We start from the raw sequence: 14078 nt of genomic DNA, 5'->3' as shown, positions 1-14078 counted from the left end.
CTCCACGTATATGCAGGGCCCTGTGATTGCAAATCAAGAAGGCTACATTGATCCACCATCTCCCTGAAGTGAGATATATCTCCACTTTCTTTACAAGTACCGCCTGATTTCTCCTGCTAGTTAAGGAAGGAATTGAAATATCCTGCCATAATCCATCTCTGGGTTCCAATTTGTCCAAATTTCTTAATTATTTGCCAAAGTCCTCTTCTTTAAGATCGCACTGGATTCCCATGGACCCCAATAAAGTAGAAACCCAATGAATCTTGAGGTTGTATGAAAAACATCAATTAGAAGCTCTGAATATCCACTTCATACTCCTTCCGTAATTAACACAATCCACCAGCTAGGCCAATTGGGTCAACAATTTTCATCCCCTCCATCTTGAGCTTTCTCTGAAGCTTTTCTAACGGCTTTTTTGTGCTTTTGTTTCCATCAAAAAAATGATATCCACTTTATTTATCCTTGAGAGATTACATAGCTGATGAACTGTGAGAGTTCTCCCAATACCTCTACAGTTCCAGGTCATGATTCTCATTGTCTCCCATGGGGATGGCAACCTGCATCCTCCACGTGTGTATAAGATAAAAAATATTCTCCATCAGCAAGCATATTGCCTCTGAGCTTTTCAACACTACGTTGCTTCTTAGCCTTTGCTTGTGCCTTGAGACATTGGGTTGTTCTTGCCTTAGTTTGCTTGTGGACCTCTAATTCATTGTTTGGAGTAGCTTCCACCATCGAGTCACTCTCTGGCCTTAAGTCCTCATGTTGTCTTACCAAATGAGACTCAGTCAGTGGGCTCAAATTTTGGGTTTGTGGATGGTTGCATCCTAACGTTGGGTGGAAAATGGGTGATTAATAACATCAATAGGCCCATCAGAGTTGTGGCCCATATGGAGGGAAGTGTGGGTCACTGGGTATTGGGAGACAGGTAGTGGGGGATGGAGTAGAGTGGATTTTCTCAGACAAGGGATCGACCGGCAAGGTATCTTCAGGTGAGGAACCAACTAGAGGGTGTAAAGGGTAAAAGAACCTAGGATTCGGGTTGATTTGGCAAATGGGTTCCTGATCCCATGTCCATAGTGTTGGGATGAGTGGGTAGGTACGAAATGGGTGTGTCTGTTGTGATCAGAACATTCTCTGCATGGGTAGTGGGTTAACATGGTTGATGGACACATTAGAAAGGTGGGGTATAATGGAAAGCATTAGGTTAGACAATTCATGTTGAGTGGCCATGTGCAGAGGCGGCGAAGAAAAAGTTGTGTTTGGATCAAGAAATTGTGTAAAATGACCTGGTTAATCCTTGGGTTTTGGTTTGTGGGGTTTATAATTGAGTTGCAAAGCATTGTGGGATTAGGTGTCAGGCTGAAATGTTGCAGGCAGACTGGTGTTCTGACAGACGTGGGGTCCTCAATCAACTGCATGTCCTTGCGCAGACATAGTAGGGTTTTGTCCAAAGGTATGACAGATAGGTCGGTCCTCGACCAACTGCATGGGTCCTCTTTATGAGACTAAAAAACTATAGTTGAGTACCCTTAGCAGAAAAAATTATGCCTAGGTTTTCATTAATTTCACTCAAAGTTTAAAACTTGGAAAGACCAAAATACCCTTCCAGGTGTTTAATAAATGCATTTTAATTAATGTACCCCCAAGGTATTTTTTTTTAAAAACATATTAGAAGGGGGACTCATCTTTTTTATTTGCCAAGCAAGAAATTTTCCACTACCGGCCCAATCGTTAGAAACCACCCACCACCACCCCCAAGAAAAGAAAAACCTAGTTGAAGCTTCATTTTAAGTTCCTCTTATGCCCTAAACTTTAGAACTTGGGATTTGGAGATGAATAAGGGATTTGGAGATGTTAGAGTTTGTTTTTGATTTGGTTTGGATGTACATTAGTTAAATTATATTTATTAAATACTTTGAAAGATAATTTTGTTTTTTCTAAATTTGAAATTTTAATGAGGTTAATGGTTAAAGACAGTATTAGTTATTTTGGTACTTAAACATAAGTTGAGGGGTATTTTGTATTTTGTATTTTGTAATTTTGCAATTTAATTAATTAATTTATTTATCGTTTTTTTGTTGTTAGTTTGAGACCGCATTGATTGGACATATCCGGACCAATGGGAACGTGAAATTAGGCATCCAAGGGAATCGGTGACCCGGGTTTTCATCTCACAGCCACCGGTGCCGGGCCGGAAGAGCGCGCTGCGGTTTGCCTTGTTTTATTTATTATTTATTAATATTTTGTATAATTCTAATATATTATGCGCTTGGGGTCGAAAAGTCATCATCGCAAGGTGTTGACCTGAATGCCAAATTCGCACTTCGGAAAGGAAAGAATGTGTGAGGGTGTTTTCGTAATATGAAATTAATAGCGAGGGCAGTTTGGGTAGCAAGCGTACCATAAATACGTGGCGAAGGGAGCAAAGTATAGGTTCTTCATATGAACAGGGAAGGGAGAAAGGATTGCAAGAGATTGGAAAGGAAGAAGGGTCGGCGTATCAGAAAAGGAATGTGTGGAAGGAAACGCCAGGGAAGAATCCCAGTCCCTCCATGATCGAATCGAAGCCAAGGAAAAGAAGAAAAAGAGGAGCAGATAGAAGAATCCGATTACAACTCGCACATACCCCCATACATGCTTTTTGAAGATGTTTTGAAGACGGATTTCAGAAGATATATATCTATATTATATATTAACATCTCGTTGGTTTTGGATTTGTTCCGGCTTCGAGTCTCTCGTTTTTGAGCAACTGATTCGAAGGTTTCGTCTTCGTAGGGTTCCGTTTACTTCATCGCTCAGATTTCTCGTACGATCGGGAAAATCCTCTTCAGGTATTCAAACCCTAGTTTTTGATTTATATGTTTTTGGTTGTTTTCCGTCGATTGTGAAAAGAAAAAAAGCAAAAAATTAATGGGAAAGGGCAAGGGTTTACCCTCTCCAGTATGGATTCCTTTGTGGATTAGAAGCTCTCCTCGGTCCAAGGCAGAGACCTTTGTTGTTTGCAGAATCCGAGAGGTCTCCTTTAGTTCAGCAGAAGGCATTGTCAGTTTGAAGGATTTGAGACAGTTTGAAGAAGACCAAGGCGGGCAAGACATTAATATTAGGGTTTTGCTTTGGCAATCACTGTCGATGAACCGACGCTACTATCCCGGAAGAACCTCTGCAGATTAGGGTTTTTTTATCCCTAGATCTGTCCGCTCTTAAGATTTAGGTTTTCATGGGCTGAGTAATTGAAGCTGTATACCGGCGCGGAGCTACGCTATTCTGGGTCGGGGGTTGGTGGTGTTCATGTTCGGTTGGTTGATTTCCTGCTTTGGTTTACCTGCGATTACTGAGATTGGGCTCTCGCAGTCTCCATTCGCCTGATAAGAGATGGCTTAGTCAGTTCCTTGTGAACTCCTTAAAGAGACGCCTTCATCCTGGATCTAGGTTTCTGCGGGAGCGTGTGTTATTAGGTCCATATATGCTCCAGGGAAACCTCGTTATGTGTGAGCGACTCTTTCGCACACCATACATGCATAAGGCGTCTTAATTTGCTTGGAGGAGGACAGGGTCATGGTTTTGCCAGCTTGCGTCTGGCAATTTGATGTAGAAAGCACTCAGCCGGCCTAAATTACTCTTAGGTCTATAGGATCTGTTATCTGCTACTATTACTCATGATTGGATCCATTGATTAGCGTTGCCTGCGAAAGTTATTGTTCGAGCAAGACACTCTCTCCCGTCCACTAGTCTCTTTTGAACCATAGGTTTCTCAAACTGGAACTCTTTTTATCTTGTGGAGTTCAGGCGGTTCCTGTTCTTCATCCTAATCTTTGCAGATCTGCCCTCCGGGTTTTTGGTATTCTATTTGAAGGTGACTGGAGTGTGGGAAAAATTGTGTTCTTTTCTTCTGGCAGATCAACCTTTTCTTGATCATGAACTCTAAACAGGATTCCGACCTTCAATCCGTTATTATTGGAGTGAGTTAGAGAAGGGGATTAGTTCCTCTGTTTATTAAACGGATTCTCGTGGATAAGCTTTGGATCATCAGACAGTGGCCCATGTTGCAATTCTGTTTCTTACCAATGGGTATTATTAGGCTATTCGGCCCTTTTAGGCATAATCTGATTTAGCAGTGTTTGCTCGGTTACTCAGCTAGTATGTGATGGAAGTTATTTCAGTCTGAAGAATCTTATTTTGAGTTTCACTTCTGGGTGTTAAGCCCCGAGTTGAAGCTATATAGTCATGGTAAATTGGTATTTCCTTCTAGTTTGGTAGTCTGAGAAGAAGTTCCACTCCGTCCTTAGGTTACTGCCTTGTCCAAAGCTTCACTGCCAACTGAGGAGTTCCATACTGGCCTTGAAGGCTGGTTAACGTGATCTGCCTCAAGGTAATGGCCTCTCAAGGCATATGTGGCAGTCTTGTTATCAGCTTTAGGTCTCAGTAAGGTCTTAGTGTTTGTTATTATCTTTGAGGTATTTTATGTTGAAGCTGTTCTAAATCTTGCATCTTTTGCAGGTGAGTTCATTTTGGATACTGCTGTGGAGGGATTTTATCTGACAATCCCTCAATGAGCTAGGATAACGAGGGTTCCAATTTAATGGTGGGTAACCCTTGTTTCGACAAACAACATGTGAGCTCAGACATATCTTAAATTGTTTTATATTCGTGGTATAGATCTTAGAATTCTTCTGTATTTCATAATGATTTTCATTCTATTTTCTCAGATTCGGTTGTGTTCTTGCTCTGGGGGTTCTGCCTCTAATACAGATCCAGTTCAAAAACAAATAGTGACAGCATCCTGCAAAATTTGTGGGGGGAAACCACTGGTTGACCGGAGAGCATCTCTATCCGGTAGCATGCTGAGCACTGGGTTACTTGAACTTACTAATGCCATCAATCCTGAATTGACTTGGAAGACAATTTCTAAAGGTAACAGAAGTGCCTCAAGACGGGCTAGAAAGCCCATTTCGAGAAACCATCAAAGGACTGGAGCTCTGCTTGATAAGCAACCAGAAAAAGTTGAGGAGATGCCTGTTTCAGAATCTGAGAAGGTTGATATTTTGTTTCACATGTTTTACTTATTAGTAGTGGAAAGTATGTATTTCCTTTTATCATGTTCACGTCATCTTCTTGTTTTGCAGCTTGGAGTTACAGTCCTTGGACGCCGGTTTAGTGACAAAGTTGAAAATATACCAATTAAGAAAAGAAGATTTTTGTTTCGTTCACCATCACCACCACCTCGGGCATCTTCTCCACATGTAGATGACTCTTGTCAACATGATTTAGGTCAGGAGTCTTCGCTAAATGCAACTGTGGCTACAAATACAGCTGTTCAGTTGGGCCAAGTTGGTGGCACAGGTATTGCTAGTGGTGGGAAGTACGTGAAGGAGATAGGCAGAAATCTTGGTGAGAGTGATGATTTCTCTGGAATTTCAATATTGGCAGCTGCTGCGTGCAATAACAGTATGGACAATAGTACTGATATTGAAGAGGATGGTTCAGCCCTTGAAGTGTCTTCTGTGCAAGAGAGGTCTTATGATGTGCCAGTGAACAATGAATCGTGCCTTGTGGTGAAGGATACATGCAGCAGGGGCCTTGGTCTCAACAGTGCTGAAATTTCAGATGAAGGGACTGGCTCCTGTATTTCAGCAATGCATGTGGAAGAAACGATTGCCTCCTTGGTGACAACCACTTCCTCCTCAGAAGATATCATGTGTAAAACAAATGCGGAGGCCCACAACCCTGTGGATAAAGTTCTGTCTGTGAAGCAAGAGTCTGCGATTACAAGTGACAGGAATGAAACAAGTGCAGGTAGACATGAGACGTTGCTGGATGATAGATCTCAGTGGGACTTGAATACAGTTATGGATGCTTGGCAGAGTCCTTCTCATGATCATACTGTGGATCGTCAAGAAGATGGTATTGGTGATATTGCTGATGGTGGATGCAATGAGAACTCAGATAAGGTGGAAGTTTGTGAGCAGCAAAGGGAGCCTGTGAATAAGAAATTTGAGATCGCAAATATGGTGCAGCCTGTGGTTGGCAGTGTTGTGGGTGATGAACCTGAGTATATTTTCTGCCGTACGGAGTCTGGAGGTTCAACTGTGGGGTGTGACAAATCAAACAGAGTCGACCACAATGTAGATGCACATGCTGTTGAGGGAAATTGTGAACAGTCCACTCTCTTCCAGGGTACAGCTTCAACTGAAATTGAGTGTGTTCCAAATATGATGGTACTTGATAAGGGGTCAAAGTCTATACATAATCAGGAATTGTCCACAAATATTGGTGTTCATCAGGTTGTTGACAAGGACACATGCATAAATAGTTGTTCCCTTCCCCTAGCTGAAAAGGGCAGCGGTTCTCCAGTTTCAGAGGAAGATGGGCATGCAGCTTCTCCTGGTGCTAATGGTACTGGTGAGGAAATAGGAGATGATTATCCTGCTAAGGCAGAAAGAGCTGAACATGTTTGCTCAAGTCCTCAGTCTGGGAAGGATTGCACTACTTTGTCTTGTGAAGTCATTCCTGGAGCGGTGTTCAGAGATGAAAAAGTTTGTGCTGAAGATGGCAAGGATGCTGTTGGAACTTTGGGTGTGTATGTTGATGGAAACTTCCCCAGTAAACCACAGAGCCCTCACCACGTGGCATGTGATCCTCTACAATTTAAATCTCCTGACAGTGGCATGGATTATGCCATTTGTAGTTCAGAAATAGTTCATCGTTCGCCATCAGCTCCCTGTGATGAGTTGCCTGGTTCAGAGGCATCCGATGGAAGTGGTGAACATGGTGTTGGCGTGGCTTTGAAAGCTCAAGATGGCAGGGATTTTGCAGATGCTGCTGCCATGGGTTCTCCAGATCAGATTGAATGTGAAAAACTCACACATAATCCTTTCGAAGTGATTACGGAGACAGTGGAGGCGCCAGGTAGCATAATTTCTAATGAGGTTCATAGAAGCTGTAGTGACGATCTGATAAATATATCTGGTGATGTTGCTCCTGAAGATGATCATTTTGATGATGTTGATTATGGTTCAGATATTTCTCAAGATGATCCCCAAGGGATTGAAAGGGAGAATGAACCTCAGGTGGATTATGATTCTCAGTATGAGGATGGAGAGTTGCGGGAGTCTTCTTTACCTGGTTGGGGAGGGGATGCATACGAGGAGGGGGAAGCTGAAAATGTTGACTATGGATCAGATAACAGGGAAACTTTTGACTTTGAAGGTGCTGAAAAAACTGATTGTCTTGGTTCCATGTCTGTACATGGTGAGGAATTGGCAGGATGCCAAGAGGGGAGATCTGCTGAGATCAATGGCGGCTGTGAAAGAGATCAAGTTATGGAGAAGACCATGCTAGAAAAAAATGTTCTGCATGACGAAAATTGTGCTAAACGGTCTGGAAAATTTAGCAGACACTCAAGGGGGCAGTTTGGTGAAAAAGATAACCGCAATGCATTTGAAATGGATTCTAGGTCTGATAATGAATTTAGGGGAGGTGGTGCCAAGGTCAATGAAGATGATGACCATTATGCAAGTGGACATGCTGGGAACGGTTCAACCCAATCAGAAAGTTTAAAGATGAAATTTTCTGGATGGGATAAGTTGCCCGAAGGCAGCAGAAGTTCTGTTGATACAAAAGTGGAAGCCAGAGATGGTGACTCTAAAAGGTTTCATTCTGTTGCTCATACGGATGGACCTGATTCTGGGCATTCTGCGACGAGGATGGCAACGAGGCGGGAGCTGCATTCCCGTATTGAGGGGCCCACATCTTCTGATGTTTTGCATAGAAAGGATAGGTATGTTTGACAACTTTGTTCCCTAGTTGCTTATTCATCTGTTAGTCAGTTTGTTTTATGGGGTAAATGTTTGTTGCTTACCATTCTTACATTTTCAGATTCAGCAAGCTGGATGATACAAATCGTAGAGTAGAAAGGGGTGGATCCTCTTTGCTGCATATGCATGGCAGGGGGCGTGGAGCGGATCGATGGATTGATTCTTCCCGTTGGGGTTCAGAACGTCGTACACCTGGTTTTGTGCACCCTGGGCCAAAGAATGCCGCAGCAGCAGCTGCTGCCAAGATTGAAAGCAGCGGCTTTGTTGTTGCTGCAGATGGTACAGTGGTAAAAGCTGGTGTTGTTGGACGGCATAGGCAATCAGCAAATCAATCTTCGGAAGGTGTGCGCCGCTCTCTTGCCAGAAGAGGATCACCATCGGACAGGGATGAGGCTCTTGGCATGCATATGGAACCTGATCTGGTGGGTGAGATGAGCCCTGATAGGAGCATTGCTGTTGGTAGAGGTAGGTCTGGAAGATTTGCTCCACGAGTTGTTGGGTCAGGACTCAGGGAGAGATATCGAGGACCTGCCCCTGATGATTCTTCTTTACGCATGCACCATCCTTCAGTCACAAGAGAACGGAGCTACTCTCCCATTCAAAGAAGAGGAGCTCCCCAGATGTCTCGATCCCGTACGAATTCCCCATCAAGATCTAGAACTCGTTCTCCCCATGATTGGCCTTCTCCTCCAAGGGGAAGAAATGGGTTTGTTATCGGTAGTGGTCCAGTTTTCAGACATCATAGTAGGAGTCCTCCAAATTTCAGGTCTGAGGTTAGGACAGATAGAGTGAGGTCACCTCATCGGCGGCCAGGGTTTTTCGCAGATCATGCCACAGGTTTTGCCCCAACATCCAGAATCCGTGGTTCTCCACAGCATTCCTCCCGATGGGTTGAGAATAGGAAAGATGCAGCTGATCATTTTCGAGAGCATGGATTCAAGCAGAGAATGCAGGATTCGGAAAGGAGATTGCCTGGAAGAATTTTTCCACGAAGCCATAGGTTTGATCTGGTTGGTTCCACAGGGAGATCAAAGCCGGATGAATATTATAGACCCATCCATCATGGGAGGTTTACTGAGATGGATGGAGCTGGACGAGGGTCTAGATATGATGTAAGTAATGACGATAGAAGGAAACATGGCCACAGAAATGAGTTTGTCCATCATGCCAGGCGTTATGATACAGATGGCCATGTAAAGAGATTCCGGTGTGATGTGGATGATGGTTTTGCAGCTCATGACTCAAATGACAAGGATCCAGTAGAGTTTCGCGGAAGAGGAAGTCCCAAGGCCTATGACAGAAGTATTGACAGCAGGCTGGGGGATGCACCTAGGAGAACAAGAGATGAAAAAGGCCATTTTAGATATGGTCGAGACTGGAAGTATAATTCTGACTCCAAGTCATTTGGCATGCGATAATGTGATGTAGATGGTGCTCCAAGAAGGGAATGCTTTCGTGACCTTTGTACCCTTTGTTTTTTTTGTCTCTTTGGGTGCTTTGGTTGGTTGATAAAGATAGTGAATCTGGTGAATTTTCTACTTTTGGTGGGGAAGATTCTCAATCCTTTTCTCCCCATTATCACAGTGCTTCTGGAGCTATATTCACTATGATTTCATTAGCAGATGGCTGCTCATACTTTTTTTTTCCTCTTCAGTCCTTTGTAGAAGATTTTTTTTTAGTCATTTTTCTTTTGGCGTATCCTGAGTTATGTAACCTCTGCACGAGGCCACTGAAATATTATTAATCAAGTGAAAATTCAATTTATCTTTGCGTTCCTTCTTCAAAGGTGGAGTTGATAGTTATGGTTGAGCGCTAGAAGCCATTCGCAGGTAATGACAACGTGACAAATTCATGGTTATTTGATTGGAAAAGATTGCCCCCACCCTCCCCCTCTTCAAAAGAAAAAAGGTTTTCACTGATAATTTTGTGCCTTGGTGAACAAATTCGAAAGTGTATATTCTGGTTTCACTAAATGGCGTTGAATGTATTGCAAGGTTCCCTTGTGATTGAATAAAAATTGTGCATGTTGATTCCTTTAGATGGGTAGTCTTTCTAGAAGACTCAGAATTTGCATTTTGTTGCTGCAATGAATTTTTATCATCTGGTCACTAAATTTCTGCACTATTTTTTAGCTTAAGAGCAGGTGCAGGCACAAAAACAGCTGAATGCTCTCAGGATAGGTTAATGTTTGCTTCAACTTTATTCGAGGATTATGTAGCATCTGAACTGAGTATCTTGGTTTCACAGGTTCCCTAGTTTGCTTGATGGGGTTAAACAGCGGTTGGGGGGCACTTCTACAACTCTATGTGTGTATGTTCTTTGGGATGATTAAGGATGGTTACTCAATAGCTGAGTATCTTCCTTGCTTGTAGGTCTGCCTGGAGGCTTTCTGAGGACGATATAACTCTGTTTCGTGCATGAATTTGATTTTTCTGGCTGCATACTTTAGTGAATTATTCATTGATACAGTTAGGTAATCATAGGGTTTGTTCTTGTCTTCTGGACTTTTGCTCAAGTGTTGAGCTGTAGGTGCCTGAGTGCAGTGAGAGAGAACTTTCAGCTGTACTATCTATAAATACTTACCGAGAAGTTCTGAAGAACCATATCTATATTTTCATTTTTACATGGAAAATCCCTTACGAAGTGGTTTATTATGTATACATAATACATACATACATACATATATATATATATATTATATATATATATATATATATATATATATATATTTATTTTTTTTTATTTTTATATATATATATATATATATATATATATAATTGGCCACCAAACTACATTCTTGACAGGTGAATTTGCTGTCCTTATTTTGGTTGACCCTTGGAGAAGCAGGATGGAGTGGATTATGTATGTTCCCTTGCATATCATGATATGCCTGCCAGACTTACAGTCATGCTGGACACAAATCATTTTGGCAATCCTCCATCGATTTCTGGACTTTACTTTTTGTTACTGGAGCTTCTTAAAGAGGGCTGAGACTTGAATGCTGCGACCCATTTTCCACTCAATGCTCTGATTTTCAGTTGATGCAGGTCATACGTACTTTCAGCGGTACATTGGAGGAAGAAGCAATCTGTGCCAGAACATAGCTTTTGCAGTTCTGGTTTGTGCCATGTTGAAGCTGTTCTAAACTTCTAATGTTTTGCAGTCCAGGTTCTGATTCACCTAAATTACCAACACTGGAGTCATCTCTAGAACTACTTTCTAATATTTTTATTGTTTGGTAGTTCCTTTTGTGGTTGGAATACTTTATATAAACCCCAAGCTTGTTTTAGTTGATATTACTAGTAGTGCTAGTTGCTTAATGGTTTCTCTTTGTGAGTAATTATTTCTAGTTTATTGTTTCAGAATTTTGATCCCTAATGCATAATATACTTGGTTAAGGTTTTCAGCATGTTCTTCTGTAAGCAACTTGGTCTGCTGCTCTTGCTCATCCAAATTGAAGTACTGGGCCGTGCCTGATGCTGAATATGACTCAGTGCAGAACAACTATTATTTTCATTGAGAATGTCCTCTACTCTCCACCTTCATGTGTACATGTAGAATTTCTCCAAATCTAATTCCTTAACTACAATGGAGTAGCCTTTTTTACTCTGATCTTGCCCCAGTAGATGCACCACTATCTCTACCATGTCAGGTAATGAGTATATGGTGTTCCCTATTTTTGTTCTTCCCATTACTATTATTATTATTTTTTGCATTGACTGCTACCCATTGAGCTTTTTAAGTAATCCCCTTCTGAATTAGTTATATGTGCTCATCTTCTTTCCCATTAAAATTGACAGCAGAGAACATTTACATAGTTGAAAGGTGCTTTTGGCTCTCTTCCCTCCCTTTGAGCCTTTTATGTTTCTCCTGTTCCCAAGTATCTTTTCTAATTAATGGAAGGATTTCCTGGGGAATCGGTGAATGTTGTGGCTACATTTTCTTGGAAGTGAAGTTAAAATATTTCTGTGGGAGGCGAAATGTTTTACACATGGAATATCATTTTGGTGTAGTTGCAAGGGAAATGCAAATATTTCCTTTCCCTTCATTCTCCCCCCGCTGATAGAATTAAATGTACCACCTCGGTTATTTGTTCAGGATCCTTGATCAAATTTTGCATAAGATCCTTGTCATCATTTTAACTGCAGGAATCACTAATTTAGAAGGTTAGACATGGTGGATTTTTTATATCTGTAGTGTTAATGGGTGAAAATGGTTTCCTGATGTAGCCTTAAGTGATTGAGGGCCAGTTCTTCCAGGATCTTATCAAAACCAACCTTAGTTTGAGGTTCAAATTAGGGTTTCAAGGGTTTTCAGCCAGAATTGATTCAGGTCGTAGCGAAGGCTCGAACTGAATTGTAAATCAGATCTGATTTATGAGATTAGGGCTCCTATTTCTGAATATTTCTGGTACCTGAAGGCTGGTTTGTTCCCCTTCGAATGGTGGAATTAGAGTTAGGTATCAGGTCTCAGATTAGGATTCAAATAGATCTAGGGTTGGGGTTAGGGTTTGGGAATCTAGGACTAGGGTTTTATGGTTTTAAGGTTAGAGTTCTGAAGATCTAGAGTCAAGGTTTGGGAGTATAAGGCAGCGAAGGGATTAGGGTGTAGAATAGGGTTTGGGAACTTAGGGCAGCAATGGAATTAGGGTTTAGGATAGGGTTTGGGAGCTTAGGGTAGCAAAGGAATTAGGGGTAAGGATAATGTTTGGGGATCCGGGTAGTCTAGGGTTAATGGAGAAAAAAAGTGGTTGAATGGGATAGGGTTTTAAAACAGAAAATTACAAGAGTGGAAGGGGAATGGGATAAGTGCTGACTTGTTACTTACCTGTAAAACAAGCCTTGTAATGGGATGTGATGGACATGGAAAAAGAAGTGGAGGCGGGCTACAAGCACTGCCGAAGTAGAATCCTTCAAATAGAAATCCCAAGGTTACTTACTCGATAACATGGATGTCCCTTACCATTAATGAGAAGCTCTGCTAAAATCTTTCTCATAAGCAGTAACACACTCTTGATGAAGTGTCCTCTCAAATCTGTATTTTATAACAAGCATAGGCTATTATAGCCTTAACAATGACTCCTAAGAGAACTTAATATCCAATTAGAATCCAAATAGGACTTCTAATCTTTAAAGAATGTATTTCAGATTCTAGACTGACTGAAACATTACTTAAACTAAAAATAGAACATAAAAGGACTATTCTGCCCTTATAACTTAAGTTGGGCATAATTTACATTATTAGACCAATTAGACTAAAGTAAAAATCTATTTTTGTATTTGACGTAAAAACTAAATTTATGGGTCCACAGAGTAGGCCACTGACCACATAAACCTGCTGAACAAAGGCCCAACACCCATGTTATCAATCCTTTGTTGATTTCAAAGAGAAGTTGGCCAGTTTGGTGAGGACCTGCATCATTACCACATTGGAATGTTAATGCCAGCATACACAAGACAAATTGAAGTGTTAAGGGTCAACCAATTTATGTGTTTCTTATTTAGTAATTATAGATAATCTTGGATTCATTGTTCCTCTTTGAGTCTGTTCTAGATAATCTTTAATGTTGCAAGTTTCTTTTTTCTTCTTCTGCTGTTTGTTAGTCTCTGTATTTTTACATGGAATCAGAGCGATGACAAAGAAGAAGGGGAAATAAAAAATTTCTGCTGCCGAGAAGAGGAAAAGCTCTGGCAGGGCTTCCCCCCCCCAAAAAAAAAAAAACTGCGGTTGCATATTGTGAGCCACCTTTCCCATTATTGCTCCTGCAATTGCACCTTTCTGTTACTGGCTTTGGGTTCTTTATATCTCCTGTGGCTGTTATTTGTCATTTGTTTTCTGGTTTGGTAATGTGACATGTTTCTCTTTGCTATTGTGGTCTTCGAATCTATTGTTGCTGAACTTTAGCCCTAATTGGTTCGGCTGATAATTAAAGCATGTACTGTCCCTATAAGGCTGTTTGAAATTTCTGGGTTTGAGCCCCAGAGCTCTTCTTTATGAGAGATCAGGTTCACACCTGATTTTTTGTTGTACAAGAACCAGTTGCAGGATATATATACACTGTTTTTGTTCAGTTACATGTCTAGGCTTGTCATTGGTGGTCACTGTTCTCTGGTACACATATCAGTGCCTAACTCCTCCCTGAAATGTAGATTATCTCATAGAAGAAAATTCGATCGAAATTTTGACAATTTCGGTCGAAATGTCTGCATTTTTAAAAAACGAACGAAATTCCAATTATTTTGGAGGTTTCGACGCGATTTC

At 41.3% G+C, this 14078-nt stretch overlaps 1 protein-coding gene across 3 annotated transcripts; it reads left to right on the top strand.

Moving 5' to 3' along the window:
* The first annotated feature begins 2452 nt into the window (after nucleotides 1-2452).
* LOC149029928 (dentin sialophosphoprotein-like protein) lies at nucleotides 2453-9581 on the top strand. Of its 3 annotated transcripts, none has more exons than XM_089142251.1 (5): nucleotides 2453-2834; nucleotides 4501-4585; nucleotides 4710-5036; nucleotides 5127-7780; nucleotides 7879-9581. In XM_089142251.1, the coding sequence occupies exons 2-5, from the start codon at nucleotides 4583-4585 to the stop codon at nucleotides 9233-9235; spliced, it is 4341 nt and encodes a 1446-aa protein (XP_088998377.1). In that variant the 5' UTR covers nucleotides 2453-2834; nucleotides 4501-4582; the 3' UTR covers nucleotides 9236-9581. The 3 variants fall into 3 exon arrangements, with proteins under 3 accessions (XP_088998377.1, XP_088998374.1, XP_088998376.1); XM_089142248.1 differs by having other exon boundaries at nucleotides 4501-4615; XM_089142250.1 differs by having other exon boundaries at nucleotides 2453-4372; nucleotides 4501-4615.
* Nucleotides 9582-14078: the final 4497 nt, after the last annotated feature.

The sequence above is a fragment of the Hakea prostrata genome, chromosome 1 (genome assembly GCF_041222555.1).
Source record: "Hakea prostrata isolate BN-2017 chromosome 1, UWA_Hpros_2, whole genome shotgun sequence".
Lineage (NCBI taxonomy): Eukaryota > Viridiplantae > Streptophyta > Magnoliopsida > Proteales > Proteaceae > Hakea > Hakea prostrata.
This window is presented reverse-complemented; position numbering and strand designations above follow the sequence as displayed.